The sequence below is a fragment of the Pan paniscus genome, chromosome X, assembly GCF_029289425.2.
Source record: "Pan paniscus chromosome X, NHGRI_mPanPan1-v2.0_pri, whole genome shotgun sequence".
Lineage (NCBI taxonomy): Eukaryota > Metazoa > Chordata > Mammalia > Primates > Hominidae > Pan > Pan paniscus.
This window is the reverse complement of record NC_073272.2, coordinates 102529148-102549435: the sequence shown is the minus strand read 5'-3', so window position 1 is coordinate 102549435 and position 20288 is coordinate 102529148. Positions and strand designations below refer to the sequence as shown.

Sequence of the window (20288 nt, the reverse complement as noted above, 5' to 3'; positions counted from 1 at the left end):
AAAGAAAGTATTCTGCATTTTGAAGTATTTCATTGTCTCATACAAGCTACTCAACATCACGCTTCTGAGCACACCCAAATCCAGCTTCCCAGGTTGTGGGTGGGGGCAGTGTGCAAGATAGGCATGACTGGGAAATCACCTGGCGAGCTCAGAGATAGATAGCACCAGGGATGCAAGGTTTGGTGTTTGCCCAGAGGCTGCTTCTGGGCTACTTGCTATGTTAATATATTTATAGAAAAATTCTGGACCTGTCCTGTAGTCACCTGTGCACAGGTCCTCAGGTCATGCATTAGCCAGCCACAGCAACCAGCATTTCAGGCACCTGCTGCCTCCCTGAGGGACAAAAATCTTAGCATTACTGGCATACCTTTGACACACAATTATCCATTCTTTCATTTGCCAATTACTAAATGTGTATATGATATATATATATAACCTTTAAATTCAAATTTTGGAAAAGGGTTTTCTACATTCCTCGTTTCCCTTTGATTGCTTATCCCACTGTACTATATCTTCTGCCCATATGATTGCAATGAATGTCCTCTCACCAAGGTCATAATCATCCACCTTTTCTCATTATATCTAGCTTTTCATATAAATATATTAATATACAAAATATTCATTTTAGTAACCTCCCAAAGTACGCATGCTTGCGCAGACTGCTTCTTTCACCTAACAACAGAGCTTTGACAGTCTCCCGGGCTTTGGAGCTTGATGTACTGGACACACATCTAAGCTCTCCCTCTCCCTAACTGTGTGGTCTCAGGCAAAGTCTTTATTCACTCTGTACTTCAGATTTTCATCTACGAAATGGGAATTAGTAACAGTTTCTACCTTGTAAGGGTGCTCTGAAAATTGAATGACTCAATGCCTAAAAAGGACTTGGCAAATAATATGTTTTAGCTATTTTAATTTCTTTTCTTCTGTCTTTACTGGCCATTAGTATCTCTACTATCCCTATGGTATAGACTCATGTTTATTCATAATCAATAAACTTTGAGGTATGTTCTCAGTGAAACAAGCAAGTTATGATATTAAATGTAGGATGAACCTTATCTTTTGAAGATAAGTATATAAATGCATACATTTCTGAATAAATTTATAAGTACCTGCATAAGAAATCTTCTGAAATATTACACAGATGAAAACATTAGGATGTTTATTTCAACATTCTTGATCTATAAATGTGAAAAAGAAGTGGCTGTAGACCTTGGTGGGTTTCATTTCAGTGGTGGGGTGGGGGAACAAAGCGCCATTAGATGAGCAATGAGGACTGAGGTGGAGGAATGTGAGTTGAGTATTGAGAATTCTTCATAGAACTTTGGTTACAATGGAGAGAATATATGTAAAGAGAACCGTAACTGTGGATGTAGAGAGGGGTCCAGGGTATTAAATTATGTTTTAAAATTATCAATGATAAGAGACCCTTTCAGGTTGAATATTAAGAGGAAGGGGCCATCTCTTTTTAGATCTACAAACTGAATTCACCACGCCCCTATTTCCACACTTTACTTCCTTGTTTCTATTCTGGGGAAGCCTAAAACTTCATAAAAGGGATCGTGTAGAGTTTGGCCTTAATGTCTATTAACTGCAAGGATGGATGGATGGATGGATGGATGGATGGATGGATGGATGGATGCAAGATGTGTCAAACAGCTGCTGGTAATTTATGGTATTTTATCTCTCAGGACAGAGTTCTCACACAAGTGACTGAATCTGTGGCATTGGTGGCTGAGAGCAGGCAATTTTTCAGGTCTCTGCAACGGATGGCAGCAAGATGGGAGCACCCAGCTTCAGTGTTCAGAAGCAGATTTAGGCCGACTTCCATACCTTACATCCTGGAGGGATCCACCCTGACTTGAGCAGGTGAGGTCACAGACAGGCTTGCTTTCCACAATGGGGAAAAGATTACAGCCTGCTCAGAAGCGTGTTGTGGTCCAGCTCTTGTGTCATTCAAAAAGACTCCATAAAGTGCAGATCCAGATCCTCTCCAAACTTGAACTCAACCAATGTCATGGAGAGACATTCTTAATCCCCTTCTATGAAAACAGTGTCATTAGAAGCCCTCAGAGGCCACACACACACCCTGGAAATGTAATGCCAGCAGTAGCTCTAGAACCTGCAGACTCAAGTGCCTGTTGCTCATTGTTTTTAGGCTACATGTGAAAATGGACCATTTTGCAATAAAAACATAATGCAATGATGATTATTAGAGCATTTTGTGTACTAGGGATTTTTTTAAGTTATCTGAACATCAAATTAAATATAATGACAATGAAAGAATTTCCACCTGTCATATCATCAAAGTATAAAAAGAAACCATTCAGGATTCCAGTAAGGTGGGCATGCGGGGAAGTCTACCCTGTTTCATATTGGTGGTGGGGATGTCATTTAGTACAACCTCTTTACAGGTTGATTTGGTAATTTCTATTAAAGACTCTATGCATCCCCGATCTGCATGTGTTTAGGGCCTGCTCCTTCAAGTATTCATCCTCAGCATGACCCCTGTCCCTCTGAGAGTGCATATTCTTCCTGATACAGGAACTGTCTGCGGACTCCAGTTTCTAAAGCAATGGCCCAGACACACTCCCTTGTCTACAGAGTAGGAAATTTAGGTCTGACAAGGCTGTCTTTCAGAAGAGAGACAGAACTGGGAGCTTGGCTTCAGAGCTCAAGATACAGATTTCAGTAGTGGCCTGGGTCAGCAGGAAAGCAAGATTTGCTTGGTTATGGTGTGATGTGCAGCTCAGCGTCACAGTCTGCATGGGGGCATATAGGGTGCCGGTCCCTGCTTTTCCACTTAGTGGTAGGATGCTCCCCAGCCAGGTTGCTTAACCTGCAAACATCACTGTTTCTTAAGCTACAGGATGGTGTAGAGATTATATCCTCTACCTCCCAGGAATGTTGTGGAAAATTCATGAGATAGAAAAGTACCAGAGTTCAGGAAGGGTGAGTCCCCATGGCTCCCTGAGGCCAGAGGTACTGCCCTTCTGCGGGACTTTATGTTACAATCACCCTATGACAATGCACAAATAAATGGTCATTCAATTACAAAAGAGTACAAGGACTTATATTTACTCAGTTCATCCAATATCAATTATAATAATCCACAGTGTAAACTGGAAAGTAACTACATGGAAATCACTTCTCCTTCCTTCCCATCTAAGGTCTCAGAAGTGCTTTCCCAGATGTGATCTCATTAACCTCTATATCGATCTGAGAGGTGTTAACCAAAACTGGCCAGCACAGGGGAAATTACTCACCTAAGGCCTTATAATGGGCCTGGCCCCCCGTGTTCTATTGCATTGTTTTTCTGCAAAGCCTAATCTTGCAGGGTTACATTATACATATTTTTCTTTCTTTTTCTTTTCGTTTTACCAAAAGATAAAAATATATACTTTTTTATTGTTAAGAAACATTTTCATAAATAAGTACTTATTTCATTCCTTACTGAAATGGCTTTTTTCTTACTGACCCATTGAAACCATGTTGGCTATGTTCAACATAACTAGAGATATCTTTGGCGTTTTCCTCCCTTAGCTTCATATCTTGTAGAACATCTTGTACAAAAAAGTAGATTTACAGAAAAACATACATATAAATCACTTATTAATCTCCAAATGTAGTAAAATAACATAGCAAAAACTTTATCAAATCCATTTCGTGCACAAACTGGACAGATCTGTTACGTATAATCTCTATATGCATCTGCAGTGTTTTATAAATTGGTGCTTTGACATCAAAAAGGAGGTTTATAAAAAGGCCCCTCTAGTAATATCAATGACTCGGAATGATCTCACTATCTTTGCATCTCAAATTCCCTTGAATTTATACTCATCACTGTCATATCACCATTCTTACAAAAGCGGTTATTTTAAGGAAAAAGATGCAGTGTGATTATGATATAAGTAACATTCAAAATTTCATGTTATCAAGAGTTGAGCAGAGTACTAATTTCCCCTTTATAAACACATGCACATCCACGTAGAAATTCAAAGTCAAACTGCGTAAAGTGCTTTTATTGACAGACGGCATCACACACATTCCCAAGCAGCATGGTTCCCATGAGAAACTGAAAACGTATTTATTTGAATCTAGAATGCATCTTCCCTCTTCCAGGTGTAACCAGAGTTTTTCCTGGAGCGATTCCAGCGTGTTTCCTTTTGGTGCCTTCCTTAAGAAATTTTGCAGCTGTTTCTGGTGCAGTTTTTGGGTGGGCTCTGGGGTGGGCAGACGATCTTCACTTTGCAGAGGCTGCTCCTTTTGTGAGTGGAGCTGGTGGTGAGGGAGTAGGAGAGGCCTCGCATCATCCTGGCATTCAGGCCCTTAGCCATGGAGAAGGACTTGAGGTGGCTTCTTAAGGCAATGGGGAGCGGGAGCTTGTCCACCAGATGCACAGGTGTGCAGGACACGATGGTGCGGCAGCAGAGGTCTTGCAAGCTCAGTACCTTGCTCGGCCTCCCGAGCCAGTTCAACCTGTGCCGCAGCAGCACTATCCTGGCCAGCTCCGTGAAAGACTCTATGATGTTGAAATTGCACAGAGGGCTGACCTCAAAGAAGGTCACACCCAGGCGCTCGGCGTAGGCCTGGGCCTGCTCCCTGGGCACCTGCCTCTTGAATGCCAGATGTAGGCGATTCCCCACCAGGATTTTAGGGACACCAGGGGCATGTTCCTCAATCTTCTTAATCCATCGATCCATACCCTCGAAAGACCAGCGGTTTGCAATGTCGTAGACCAGGATCACTCCTTGTGCACCACGAGAGTAGGAGCGGAATATGGTACAAAATCTTCCCTGCCCCGACGTATCCCAGAGCTTCAGCTTCACCCGCTGGCCGTCCAGCAGGATGGTGGTCGTCTTGTAGTCGATTCCCCCCAGGTGACTGTACGGGGACTCGGCCGTGCCGTCCTGCAGGCTCTCCAGGATCTCGCCCTTGCCCACGTCGCTGTCGCCCACCAACAGGAACTTGAGCAGGAAGTCGTAGGCCTGGTCGGGGCTGCCCGGGGCGCTCATCGTGCCGGCCCCGCCCCCCGCCTGGGCCAGACCAGCAGGGTTGTGCGCAGAGGCGGTGCCGGGCCTATTTTTCTTGAGAAATTAACACAGAACATAAAAAATGGGATGGGGAAGTCTACGAAATAAAGTGAAATGAGGTGGTGGCTTTGATGGTTTTCTTTTACAAACCCTGGGAAACTGGTTCAGCGATTGTTTTCCTTTTCTTACCCAGCACAGAGTAGTGACACCGCAGTTAATTAATCATGGAAACCTATACATTTCCCTTAAAACTTTCATGTGATCGTTATGGAACCATGCCTTTTGGATTATGTCAAAGGAATCTCCTTTAAAGGAAGGACGGGTATGAGATAGGAAGCAGACTAAGATGTGTTGAGTACCGTATGTACCCTACGCTGTGTATGACGCTTAAAATAATTTGTTCTTTTACTTCTCAGAACAATTGTCTTTGGTAGCTATGATTGTTTCCATTTTACAAATGAGAAAAGGCAAACTCAGAAATGTTACATAATTTTTAAAAATCTTGCCGTTAGTATAGAGATCACAGAAATCACAATCCTGAGCCAGTGCTCTCCTTATATAATGCCCCACACATCCTTTCTACTCTGTGGCCATGCCGGGTTTAGGAGTAAGTGTGAACTGTCTGTACATGTGATCCTTGACAAGCCACGCATGTTTGCATGGGCACTAACACTTTTTTTGCTGCAGGGGGACATCTCCCATAAATATAAGAGCCAAGATCTCAGAAGACACATCTAGGATATGGATTTTTCTAGAGTGTCTCATAAATAATATTCAGTCAAGAAAGATGTGTTGAAATAACGCATGCATAGATCAATGAAGGGTTTTAGATTTAACACACGTACAGATCCTATAACAAAACAGCAAAACTGACAAAATATGTAAATGGTTCATGGATGACGAAATGCAAATGGCCAATAATCATAAGAAAATGCATTCTAGCTCACTAATATATAAGGAATGCAAATGCAACTATCTAAATATACTTTTATCACCTATCGTTTGACAAAATTTCAATGTAGAAAAAACTGAATAAGAATTTTTTTTTAATTTGCAAAAGAAAAACGTAAAAAGTGGCTCTGTGTGTGTCTGTGTATGGGGGCAGGATGAGGGACCAAATACATCAAGGAAATGGAAACACACTTATCAGTTATAAATGCATTTAAATATTGTAACTACAACAGGTATAAAGATGGTTAAAGGAATGAGAATGCTCAGACACATATAAGGGAGTTTAAATTATTGAAATCAAGCCCCAAGGGATAGATGTGTAAGCATGTAATGGATGAAACATTTTTCACATGTACAAAATAGCCAGGTAAGAGGTTATTTGCTACAGTATTGCTGAAATCTTTTTAAAAAGGAAAAAATGAGAAGCATTCTAAATACTCATCAATACAGAACAAACAATAACAAAGTTGTCTCCCTAATTTACACAAACTCCCCTAAAGACATCGCCATGATCTGAATGGTGGAATCTGACCATTTCTTAAGCCTTGGAAGTGCATCTTCTAAAAGGGAGGTGCTCTCAGGGTCCTCTAGGGAGGGTGAGGGATAGAACCTCATTCCAATCCTGCCACTTACCTCAAGAGGCGACTTAGGTTCTGTGAGCCTGAGCTTGGTCATCTGTGAAATGGGACTGACTATACCATCCTCACGGAGTTATTCCCAGGCATAAATGGGAAAACCTGTCCAGGGTATATGGCATGGAATGGGAGGCTTCAATGGCCCTTTAAATATTGAGACATAGCAGTAGGGGTTGGCTGAACCTCAAGGCCAAGGCAGGCATCGTGAAAAATCATTACTCATTGTTTCTCCTAATGAAAACACAGACATCCATATAAAGAAGGCAAATCTCCCTGATACACCTTGATTTCAGAGTTTTAGAGATGGAGTTCTCTACATTCTTGTGTGTTTCATAATCTCATGAAAACTGTTCAACATCATGCCTCCGAGAAGACACAAAACCAGTTCCCCATGCTGGTAAGAAAAAAACTGATCGGTGTAAATGTAAAAACATATGCTCCAGGGCATCCACAAAATGAAACACCAGGTAGCAGTGACGGGGCTGTAGAAAGGTGACGGAGAGAGGTCGGAGGCACTGGAGCAGCATCTGGGGAACTGCGTCTATAGTGTCCTGGAGAGGGGAAGACTGAAAGAGAGTGTGAGAAGGTCTGAGAAGCCTGTACAGGGATAGAGTTATGGAGAGTGAATGCTTTGCTCTCTGGAGGGACCCCTCCTCCCCCGCCCCCGCCCCCGCCCCCGCCCCCTCCGACAGTGTGGACACTTCAACCTACACTGAGAAGGGAAGAGATGATAAATCAGTGAATGCGATGTAGATTTAGGGGTCAACAGCAAATGGACCTGCTTTAATATACATGTGAAATTTCCAAACAGAACTGGAATCAAAGTAAACAAGTCATTTTGAAACATGTTACTCTGCAAAATGTACAAAAACAGAGATAGCTGTGATGCCTCCTAGTGGCCAGAGACAGAAACGCAGCTCTGATCATCTCAAACCAGGGACTCAGGAAGAGGGAGGCATGGAGGTTGGAGGTTAGCTCCAATGTATCAGCCACAGTTTTCTGGAATTATTCACCTAATGGTAGCAATTTCCATGTATCCATCATGTTCCAGAATATATGAAACTGATATTGGTTCCAATCCCCGCTGGAACTAAAGATAAAGTTGCATCCATGATTGTGTATTTGGGGTGGTAGAGCTAGAGGACACACCCACACACACACCCACACACACACACAAAACCTCTGTCAATTGGACTTGTTATTTACTTCTTTCACAATAAAATAGAATATAAGGAATGCTTTTTCAAATTAATGGACATTATGTACACCTTAACTTTGACAATTTGTTCCAAAGTATTTTGTGTGTTCAAATTTTCATCAGAATACTTTTATTCCCAAATACCAATTTTCGAACAGTACACAAGAGCATATTGATAAGTCAAAATTAACCTGAGCTCTCACTGGTCAACTCCCACTCCTTAACCCCAAGGGGTCTGCTGTTCCTAGGATGGTGCATACTCTCCAGACATGTCCCTGAAGGTGAGGTACACATCAACACGTTCACCTACACACACACATTGTCTTCTCCAAAAGTGCAATCATGGTACTTATCTTTTGCATCTTGTCACTATAAATTCTCAAGATTTTAAAATATTTGCATTTTATTAGTTCTTGTGGGGTTGGCATATTTTAGTATGTTTATTGTTCATGTACATTTCATTTAAATTCTCTGTTGAAATAGTTGCCAATCATTTTGTTACTATGTTTCACAAATCATGGATACTAACCCAATTAAACTTCAAAATTTGACTTTAAAATTACACAGATCTTAAATTTCAAAGAAAAAACATTGAAAAACACCTGGGGAGCAGGTACTGCCAGCCTGGAGGGAGATTAGAGCATTCAGGGCCCTGGAGGAATGAAGAGAAATGATAAAAGTTTAGAGTATTACAGAGTTTGTGCTTATCAGGAAACAACAAAGTTGTCTCCCTGATTTACGTAAACTCCTCTAAAGGCAGCAGCCTAATTTGAATAATGGTGATAATGACCTTGGGTAGCAGTTAAGATTAAAGGAGATGAGGTGTAAAGTGCATTTGCTTACAGTAATTCAGTGCATGTTTCTTTCCTTCTCTGCAGCTCACCTGTCCCAAGGCCAACACCTGAGCTTCTGCCTGAGCCCACTTGCCACTTTAGGGATCAGCCCTCTCATGTGGCCCTACAACCAGATCTCATGGCACAAAGCACAGGATTTCACTTCCCCTGTCATCTTCAGAGGAGTTGTTGAGTGGGAACCCATGGGACTAGAATAGCAGGGGAGTGGAATCTGACCATTTCTCAAGCCCTGGAAAGCCATCTTCTAAAAGGGGGTGCTCAGGGTCCTCTAGGGAAGGTGAGGGATGGAACCTCATTCCAATCCTGCCACTTACTTGGAAAAGTGATTTAGGCTCTGTGAGCCTGAGCTTGGTTAGCTGTAAAATGGGATTGACTATACCAACCTTACAGAGCAGTCCTGAGGGGTAAATGAGAAAATCTGTTGAGAATATACAGCAGGGAGTGGCCTTTAAGTATTGGTACACAGCATGAGGGGCTGGCTGAGCCTCAAGGCTAAGGTAGTCATCATGAAAAAATCACTTCTCATTGTTTCTCCTAATGACAACACAAACATCGTGAAGAAAGAAGCAATCTCTCTCTGAAATGCCTTAAGTTCAAAGTTTTAGAGACCAAAGGTCTCTGCATTCTTAGGTGCTTGAAAGTTCCTAAGAGCTATTCAACATCATGCCTCTGAGCAGACCCAAATCCACTTCCCCATAGTGGTAAGACAGGAGCGTTTGTGAACTCACCTGGTGAGCTCCACGACAGATCACATCAGGGACACAAGGAGTGGCAATTGTCTAATGAGTGCTCCAGCACTGCTCAGTATTTTAATATGTTTATAGGAATACTGTAGACCAATTCTGCAGTAAACAGTGCAAGGTTCTCAGATCACACATTATCCAGCTACATTACAAGAGGATTTCAGCTACCCGCTGCCTCCTTGAGAGGCAAAAATCTAGGAATTACAAGAATTTCTATAACAGACAATTTTCTATTCTTTCATTAGGTAATAACTGAAAGTGTACTGAGCTTTAAAAGCATACTAGTCTACTGGAGGTGTCTCATTAACTAAAGTGGAAAGAGGGTAAGAATTCAAATGAATATATGGGTAACTTCATGATACACATTTGAGAGGAGATGGTTTCTTCAAATTAACTTTAAACTTTCTCAAACTCCAAAGAATTGAAAATTCTTTTTTGTTTTAAAAATCCTTTTTTGTTCCTCATCACCTAATACAGTTCGAATATATGTCCCTGCCAAATTTCATGTTGAATTCTAATCCCCAGTGTTGGAGGTGGGCCTGGTGTGAGGTGTTTGGGTCATGGGGGCAGATCTCTCAAGGCTTGGTACTGTCCTCATGATAGTGAGTCTCCTGAGATCTGGTTAAGTGTGTGGCACCCCCCCGCCCCCCCACCGCTCCCACCGCCACTTTCTCTCTCCTGCTTTCACCATGTGACATACATATTTCAGCTTCACGTTCCATCATGAGTAAAAGCTCCCTGAGGCCTTCTCAGAAGCTAAACAGATGCTGGTGCCATGTTTGTAAGCCTGCAGAACCATGAGCCAATTAAACATCTATTCTTTATAAATTACCCAGTCTTAGGCATTTTTTTATAGCAATGCAAGAATGGCCCAATACATCATCAATTCAATTCAGCCACAGGATATCTTTCTTTTCTCCTCTCCCCTCTTCTCTCTCCCCTCCCCTCCCTTTCCTTTCCCCTCCCCCTCCCCTCCCTCTCTCCCTCTTTGACTCTGTCTTTTCCTTCTCCTTCAAAAAATTTTCTAATTTTCTACATTCTCTATTAACATTATTTCCCATTTACTCTTTATCCCACTGCACTGTGGCTTCTGTCCCCAGGATTGCAATGAACATGATCTCGCCAAGGTTACAATCCCCCTTTTGGTCACTAGGTTCAGTTTTTTGTTTACATATATAACCATACTGAGTATTGCTTTCAATGAACTCATAAAATATGCATGCTTGTCCAGTCGTTTCTTTAAATTTAACACAAATCTGTGACAGGCTCTGGAGCATGAGGTACTGGACACAAATCCAAGCTGTCCCACTCCCTAATGATGCAGTATCAAGCAAAGTCTTTATTCTCTCTGTCATTCAGTTTTTCATCTATAAAATAAGGATTAGTCACAGTATCTACCTTGTAAAACAGCTGTGAGCACTGACTGACTCAATACATTAAAAGCATACAGTTCATAAGAAATGTTAGTCATTTTAAATTCTTTTTACATATCTTACTGGCATTAGTATCACTGTAGACATGAAAAGTAGGATATCAGCCAATGAATAGTTTCCTAGGGCCACCATAACAAATTATCACGAACTTTGCACATTTAAACAACAGAATTTCATTATCTCAGGGTTCAGAAGTATAAAACCAAAGCCCAAAGTACAAAACCAAGGTGTAGGCAGGACCACACTGCCTCCAAAAGCTTTAGGGGAGAATCCTTTCTTAGCTCTTCCAGCTCCTCCTTTATTTGGCTTGAGGCAGCATAACTCCAATCTCTACTTCAATCTTCACATGGCCTTCTTCCTTGCATGTGTCAAATCTCCCTCTGCTTTCTTTTATATAGACACCAGTCACTGGAGTTAGGCATCAACCTACATTCAGGATATTTACTTCTGGAGATCTTTCACTTAATTATATCTACATAGACCCTATTTCCAAATAAAGTTTGTGTGGGTTAGGTTTGGGACATGTTTTGAGGGGGACATAATTCTACCCACTACAGTTAAACACGCAAGTTACACTACAAATGTTAGATAAGGTAGCTTTTATATGTTAATATATAAATGCTGTATGCATATTTAATCTAGGTTTTTATCCTCTGTGTATGAAGTACTCTTAAACAACAGAGATAGGTCAATTATATCAAGAGACAATGCAATAAAAACCAATATTAATCTCCCCAAAACACTTGTAGACACACACACACAAAATGAAAAAGAATCAGATTTAGTCAATCAACACAGTCATAAATTATAATGTAGTATATGGTTCCATTGTGAAAAAATATATATATCTATCTCTCTCTACATGGGTTTATATGTATGTGTGTGCGGCTAAAAATAAGTTAGTGTACTACATGGAGAGAAAAAAGATCTGGAGAATAGATACGAATAAATTAATACAGGCCATCCTTGTATTATGGAGGTGGAGAAGATTTAGACAGAATATTTTTAATTTCTAATATACATTTCAATTATGTTTCATATGGCTTAAACAATAAAAAAGTTAATAATGTGACAAAGTCATTAAGATAATGTTTTGTAAATCAGGAAAATCTGTGACCCTAGTCACAAAATGATAGTGTAGAAATACATTTATTGACTAAGAATCACGTTCATATGCTGTGGTATAAAAATAGTATATTAAAAAGATTTATTTAATAAATCAGTATATTTGCCTTGGAGGGAGATAGAGGATATTTGTTTTATAAATTTGCAATTCCCTAGTGTTTTAAATGTGGAAATTTCATTGTTCAAAATATTAAAAACAAAAAACACTATAATTGTGACCTGATTATATTTATGATGCCCACATATTCATTGCTCTGGAAACATGCATATAGAAAATTCCAGAAAGCTTTGTTCTCTACAATTCTATACAATAGAATACATGTGCCTCCCTTACTCCACTCAAATCTCCTACCCCTTTTCAAGCTCTTGGTTGACTTTAATTGCTGCAATTCTGACTCTGGGCACCAGGTGAGAGCATTCTGTATTTCTTCCAATGAAAAGGCATAATTTGTATAAACAGAAACAAAATTTTCCTCAAAGTAGATAATGAAACAATAAGTACAGCATGACCACAACTCTCTTTGAAAAATTCATGTTTACAAAAAGATAGACAGGTCATATACATAGTTTTGTTTCCTTGCATACTCCTATGTCTACATCTAATTAGTTTATTAAATAGGTTTTGGGTGTCTACTTCAGAGGTTCAAACATCTTATGATGAAATGCTACTGGAAATTTTATAATGGATGGATCAGGGTGACAACACTGAAATACAGTGATCAATTTCAAGCTTACAGGAGGAGAGACAACCAGACCCAATGAACCTACTAATTTGACACTTTAGTAATAAAGGACACCGCTTCTGAGGTACTCTTGCTGAATAAGCTGAATTTGATCAAACTTCTAAATCTAATTACCAATTTAAAAGAAATAAGAGAGGTTAGAGGAAATTAATAAACAACACAATAAGAATCCAATCAGCAAAATCCATAATGCACCCTCCAAAGGATGAAAGATCCAGTTTTCTAAGCAAATAAATAGAAAGGTTTTTTTTTTTTTTAAACAACAGATAGCTTTTAAGAGACAACACTTCAAGGAGAGTTAAAGAGAAAGTAAAATTAAAATCACAAGGAGATACTATCACATGTCTACCAGAAAGAGAAAAATGAAAAAGATAGAAAATACCAAGTGTTGGTGAGGATGTGGAGCAGTAGAAGTCTCAACATTGCTAGTGGGAATATAGATTGGAACAACCACTTTGAACAACTGTTTGACAGTATCCACTGAGCTGAAGATACACATGTCATATGACACAGAAATGCCACTCTTTGGTGCATCCCTAGGAGAAATGGCCTCACCCATCAAAGGAAATCAGACCAGCCCTCCCTTTCAACCAGTTGAAGGATAGAAACCAGAATAAATGTGATTTCCATGTGTAAAAGCACTCGGAGTTCCTGAAAGGGAATAGAATTAACTGTAGAAGTCCAAGGAATTATTTCAACAGCCAGGTTGTCTAAGGAAAACTTAACTGTGATGATTATTACCTTTTTAAAAATAATTATACTCTTTTGTTTTTACATTATCTTGTTTGTTTTTCTTAAATAAATATCATCTGGTACATGGAAGAAAGGCTACTGAAGGATAGTTATCACTCAAAGACATATGGTCCTGTCTACCATCAACCACCATTGGCTGACATGGTTTGGCAAATGTCTTTTCCTCTTTTCTAAGTATACTGGTTAGGAGTGTTGGCTGTGGAGACAGACTAGGGCCCAATCCTGCTTCTTAAATTTGTGGGACTTTGAATACATTTGCTTCAGCTTGCAGTAGCTCAAATGCTTCATCTGTAAAACAAGGATAATAGAGTACTGACCTAAGAAGACAAAATATTTTTAAACAAATATTGCCTTGCCATTTTGGTCAGGAATCCCATAATTTTAAAAATTCTACTGCGGAGATATCAGCATAACTGGCTCTCTGTGACCTTGTGAGAGTAACAGAATTACTCTATACTTCAGTTGTCTTTAAGGTACAATGGGGAAAACAATTATCCCCACCTCATGGGTTGTTGTTTTGAGAATTACTTGAGTTGAGGCACAAAAGCCCTTAGAACAGTGGTTGGCACATAGTAAACTGCTCATTAAATGTGAGTTTGCATGTTGAGATTTTTTCAAGTTCTGAAAGTTTGACAGTTTGCATGTCAAATAAAGTTTAATACAACAGAATCTTAATCATCAACTGATGCATTTTAAAATAACTTCTTTTCACTACAACCACGTTTGGATGACCTAATTACCTTGAGAATATCTCAAGAGCACATGGAAGGACTGCTCTCAGAAAACGGTGCCATTTCTCCACATGGCTGTACAAAAAACTGAGGGGTCATCCTTGACTGTGCCTTATCCCCATGCACCCTACACGCACAGCCACTTCAAGTTCCGCCTGCTGTACCTCCAAACACGCCCTGTCCAGGTTCACTCCTCCCTACCTGCACACAGCTGCAGCCCTGGTCCCATCCACCTGTGCCTCTTCCCTGGACTTCTGCAATATTTTCCTAATGGTTATCCCCACTCCCTATCTTGTCCCTTTCCAGTCCATTCCCCACACAGCAGTCAGAGTCGCCTTCTGACAATAGGAATCGCAATCAATGGCACATTTACAAATTGTAATTCACCTGAATCTCTCACTAGCCCTACTCCAACCTCTGACCCAAGGGATCTGTTGTCCTAAGGATGTTGCATACTCTTCAGATGTGTCCCTGTAGGTGAGGTGCACATGAATACATTCACCCGATTCACACAGTCTTCTCCAAAAGTACAATCACAGTCCTCATCTTCTGTTGCAATTTTTTTCCACTTTATATAAATTCTCAGGATTTTTAAGTATTTGCATTTTATTAGTACTTTTGGTTTTGGCATATTTAACAAGATTATTGTTCATGTTTATTTTATGTAAATTTTCTGTTGAAATGAATTACCAATATCTTTGTCATTAGTGTGTGTTACAAATTACGGATACTAATCCTATATATGGTACAGTTTGCAAATACTTTCTCCAATGTTTTAAGATAATTCTTAATTTTATTACTATCGAAATTGATTTTCAATTTCAAAAATATTATGACTTAAAAACTTTACAGATCATTTTTTTTTAAGAAAAATTTGAATGCTCCCTTTGGAATGGCAGCCCCCAGGGAAATTAGATCATTCAGGGACCAGGAGGCATGAAGACAAAATGAGGAAAACTTTAGAATAACTAAAAACTAGTTGCCGATAGGGATTTTATCTCCTCTATCATCTTCATCACCTTGAGAGGTTGAAGAGTGAGCACCTCACCTCTGGGGCCACAATAGCAAGAGAGTGGAATATGACCATTTCTCAAGTCCTGGAAGCCCAACTTCTAAAAGAAAGGTGCTCAGGATCCTCTAGGGAGGGTGAGGGATGGAACCTCATTCCAATCCTGCCACTTACCTAGGGAGGTGACTTAGACTCTGTGAGCCTGAGCTTAGTCATCTGTGAAATGGAACTGATTATACAATTGTTACAGAGCTGTCCCCAGGCATAAATGAGAAACGTTGTCCAAAGTATATGGAATGGAGTGGGACTTCAATGGCCTTTAAATGTTGAGACATAGCAGTAAGGGCTGGCTGAGCCTCAGGGCTCAGGAGACATTGTGAAAAATCATTTCTCATTGTTTCTCCTAATAAGAACACAAACATCTAGAAGAAAGAAGCAAATATCTCTCTGATATGCCTTGAGTTCAAAGTTTTTGAGATAGAAGGTTTTCTATATTCTTAAGTATTATCAGAAGGTCACAGGAGTCATTCAATATCATGCCTCTTAGCAGACTCAGATCAAGTTCCCCCACACTGGAAGGACAAACATATTTGTGAACTCACCTGAAGAGCTCTGTGATAGATTGCATGAGGAAAGCAAAGTATGGTGTTTGCTTAATAGCTGGTTCTGGACAGTTTGGTATGTTAATATGTTTATAGGAAAAATCTGAACCTGTCCACCAGTCACCAGGGCAAGGGTCCTCAGATCATGCATGATCCAGTCACATCACACCAGGATTTCAGCCATCTTCTACCTCCCTGAGAGGCAAAAATCCAGAAATTACTAGCATTTCTGTGACACACAGTTGTCCGTTCTTTCCTCATCTAATAACTATATTTGTATTGAGCTCAAAACATATACTAGTCCATTGGAGACATCTCATGAGCTCTAAAGTGGAAATAGGAGAGTAAGAAACAAAATAATATATAGGAAAATTCAAGGGTTAAATACGAGATGAAATGGGTTCTTCACATTAGCTTTTAAACTTACTGAAATTTCAAGAAATTGAAGATTTTTAAAAATTCTTCCTTTAACCCCTCACTGCCTATTCAGCCACAGGATTGGATATCTTTCCTCCCCCAACTTTTTTTTCTCTCTTTCCTTTTTTCCAACCAAAGTTAAAGCTCTAAAACGAGTTTTCTGCACTTCCTACAAAACTACAATGAGATATCATCTCACTCCAGTTAAAATGGCTTTCTGCAAAAGACAGGCAATAACATATACTGGCAAAGATGTGGAGAAAAGGGAACCCTCATACACTGTTGATGGGAATGTAAATTAGTACAACCACTGTGGAGAACAGTACGGAGGGTCCTCAAAATCTAAAAATAGAGCTGCCATATGACCCAGCAATTCCACTGCTGGCTATACATCCAAAAGAAAGAAAATCAGTATATCGAAGAGTATCTTCACTCCCATGTTTGTTGCAACATTATTCATAATGGCCAAGATTTGGAAGCAACCTAAGTGTCCATCAACAGATTAATGGAAAAAGAAAATGTGGTACATATACAGAATGGAGTACTATTCAGCCATAAAAATAAAGAGATTCTGTCATTTGCAACAACATGGATGGAACAGGTGGTCATTACATTAAGTGAAGTAAGCCAGGCACAGAAAGACAAATATCACATGTTCTCACTTATCTGTGGGACCAAAACTCAAAAAATAATTGAACCCATGGAGATAGAGGGTAGAAGGATGGTTACCAGAGTCTGGGTAGAGGTGGGGAGGTGAGGGAGAGGTGGGGATGGTTAATGAGTACAAAAAATAGAATGAATGAATAAGGCCTAGTATTTGATAGCACTACAGGGTGACTACAATCAATAATAATTTAATTGTACATTTTAAAATAACTAAAATAATATAATTGGATTGTTTGTAACACAAAGGAAAAATGCTTGAGGGGATGGATACCCCATTTTCCATGATGTGACTATTATGCATTGCATGCATGTATCAAAATATCTCATGTACCCCATAAATATATACACCTATCACCCACAAAAATTAAAAATTAAAAAAAAGTTTAAAGGATATTGAGTGTTGATTTTTCTCTCCTTCCCCAAACACTATTGGAAGGTTAAAAAAAAAATTTCCTGAAATCATAAAACACGTGTTTTCCTGTGTCTGGCTGTGTTCAACCAACATAATATATATGTGATTTACATTTTGTTGTCTGTAGTTGTAGATAGTCATTTTCATTGATGGATGGTATACATGGTATGGATATTTCTTTTCTTTTGAGATGGAGTCCAGCTCTGTTCCCCAGGCTGGAGTGCAGTGGTGTGATCTTGGCTCACTGCAACCTCCATCTCCCGGGTTCAAGCTATTCTCCTGCCTCAGCCTCCCGAGTAGCTGGGATTACAGGTGCCCACCACCATGCCCAGCTACGTTTTGTATTTTTAGTAGAGATGGGGTTTCATTGTGTTGGCCAGGTTGGTCTCAAACTCCTGACCTCAGGTGATCTGCCTGCCTCAGCCTCCCAAAGTGCTGGGATTACAAGCGTGAGCCACCGCACCCGGCCTGTATGGATATTTCACAACATATGTATCTGGTATGAAGGTTTGCAAATTTTGACCTACTATGAATAATGGTGCTTTAAACATTCTTGTACATATCTCTTAGATGGACATTTATTTTTACTTTACTTCGACATATATGATTGAGTGGCATTTCTGAGTTAGGGTATATGTATGTTCAGCTCACTAGACACTGCCAGTTTTTCAAAGTGTTCCAATCTGTATTCCCACCAGCAGTGTTGAGAGTTCCACTGCTCCACATCCTCACCAACACTTCACTTGGCATTTTCAATCTTTTTTATTTCTTGTGGGTCTATGGTGGTATCTAATTATGGTTTTAAATGTAATTTCTTTGATTTAATTTCTCTTTAACTCTGAAATGTTTCATCTCATTTAATCTAAAGTGGGTTCCACCGCATTTTTTTTTAACCTTCTAATTTATTTGCTTAAAATCTGGATCTTTAGTCTTGTGGAATGCTGATGCTGTTAAATACCTTTCTGCATATGGAGGTGATCATATAATTATTTCCTTGGCTGTATCAATATACTAGATTATAGTAATAGTTTTATTGATATTGAAACATGTTTATATATATAAAAGCCCCATAAGGTCATGACCTGTATTTTATGTCCTCTTTTGTTTACTAATATTTTATTTAAGAACATTTGTTCATATTCTGTGATGAGATTATTCTGGAATTTCATTTCTCCTGCAGTTTTTGGCATGTTTCAGAATCAACTTTATGTACTTGCTTCATTGTTTCATATATTCCCTATGCCCTTCGACTATTTTAAATAGTATTGGTATTATCATACCTTGAAAGTTTTGCTAGAATTCTCTTTGGGAAAGCTCTGGGTCTGGTGCTTTTTGAAGGCAGGTAATTTAACCAAATTCACTATGTCTTGTATGCAATTGGTCTGTTAAGACTTTTTGTGTTTCTTGAGGCCAGTCTGGGTAAGTTGTGTTTTTCTAGAAAATTACTGATTTTATCTGTTTCCAAATGTATTTGAATAGAATTCTGCAAATTTTTCAGTTAAGAGACTTGAAATTTCCTTCGTTTTGAAGGCCTTGTCACCGTTTCTGTTTCAAAATTGTGTATTTGTGTTTTCTTCAGTTTTCTTGAATACTTTACCCAGTGACTTTTCATGTTTTTGGTATCTCCTCAAATAAATCTTCCTTACTTTTACATATAAATTACACTGTAGTTTGCCTTTTTAACCCATTCATTTCTGTTTTAACCTTTAACTATTCAACTGCATTCTTTTAGTTTATGTTGTGGTTCTTTATCTGGCTTTTTGAATTGATTGTTCAATTCCTTTTTATTGATATAGCTATGTAATGCATAAAAATATTATCTGACCACTGCTCTAGCTGTAAATTCTGATATGTTCTGTTTTTATTTTCATTACTCTCATTGAATTCTACAATTTTAATCTGTATTTGCATTTGGGCCCAAGCTTAACAGCCTCAGATATTAGTATGATTTTTCATATATCTCATTGCTGCTTCTGCAGTTTTCCTCTATAAAACTACATTTTTGGCTGGGTGTGGTGGCTCACACCTGCAATCCCAACACTTTGGGAGGCCGAGGCGGGTGGATCACCTGAGGTCAGGAGTTCAAGACCAGCCTGGCCAAGATGGTGAAACCCCATCTCTACTAAATTAGCTGGGCATGGTGGCAGGCGCCTGTAATCCCAGCTACTCAGGAGGCTGAGGCAGAGAATTGCTTGAACCCGGGAGGGAGAGGTTGCAGTGAGCCAAGATTGCGCCACTGCACTCCAGCCTGGGCGACAGAGTGAGACTCCACCTAAACAAACAAACAAAAAAACCCAAACAAACAAATAAACAAAAAAACTACATTTGTGTTGTGTGACTAGGTACACAAGTATTAATACATAATGTATTCCTAGTGAATTTTAACCTTTACTATTATTAGGTGTGCTTTTTTATCTTTTAAAATCCATTTTGTTCTCAATTCTGCCCTCTTAAAAATTAAGATTGTGAAAAATATTCCATGCTCATGGATAGGAAGAATCAATATTGTTAAAATGGTCATACTGCCCAAAGCGATTTACAGATTCAATGCTATTCTATTAAACTACTAGCAATGTTTTTCACAGAACTAGAATAAAAATTCTAAAATTCACTTGGAACCAAAAGAGAGCCTGAATAACCAAAGCAATCCTAAATGAAAAATGCAAAGATGGAGGCATCACACTACCTGACTTCAAACTATAATACAAGGCTATAGTAATTAAAACAGCATGGTACTGGTACAAAACAGACACACAGACAAATGGAACATAATAAAGAACACAGAAATAAAGCCACACACCTACAACCATCTGATCTTCAACAAAGTTAACAATAACAAGCAATGGGGAAAGGACTTCCTATTCAATAAATGGTGCTAGAATAACTGGCTAGACATATGCAGAAGATTGAAACTTCACCTTTACCCTTCAAAAATCAACTCAAAATGCATTAAAGACTTAAATGTAAAACATAAAACTATAAATAC

The 20288-nt window shown here is 39.3% G+C and overlaps 1 protein-coding gene across 1 annotated transcript in view; it reads right to left on the bottom strand.

The window, feature by feature from the left end:
- Positions 1-339: 339 nt before the first annotated feature.
- LOC100986445 (ras-related protein Rab-40A-like) overlaps positions 340-20288 on the bottom strand; it is a 221663-nt gene continuing 201714 nt past the window's right edge. The window contains exon 11 of the mRNA XM_055106428.3: positions 340-5084. Within this exon, the coding sequence (XP_054962403.1) occupies positions 4176-5012 (837 nt within the window). The 5' untranslated portion in view covers positions 5013-5084 and the 3' untranslated portion in view covers positions 340-4175. The remainder of the gene's footprint in view (positions 5085-20288) is intronic.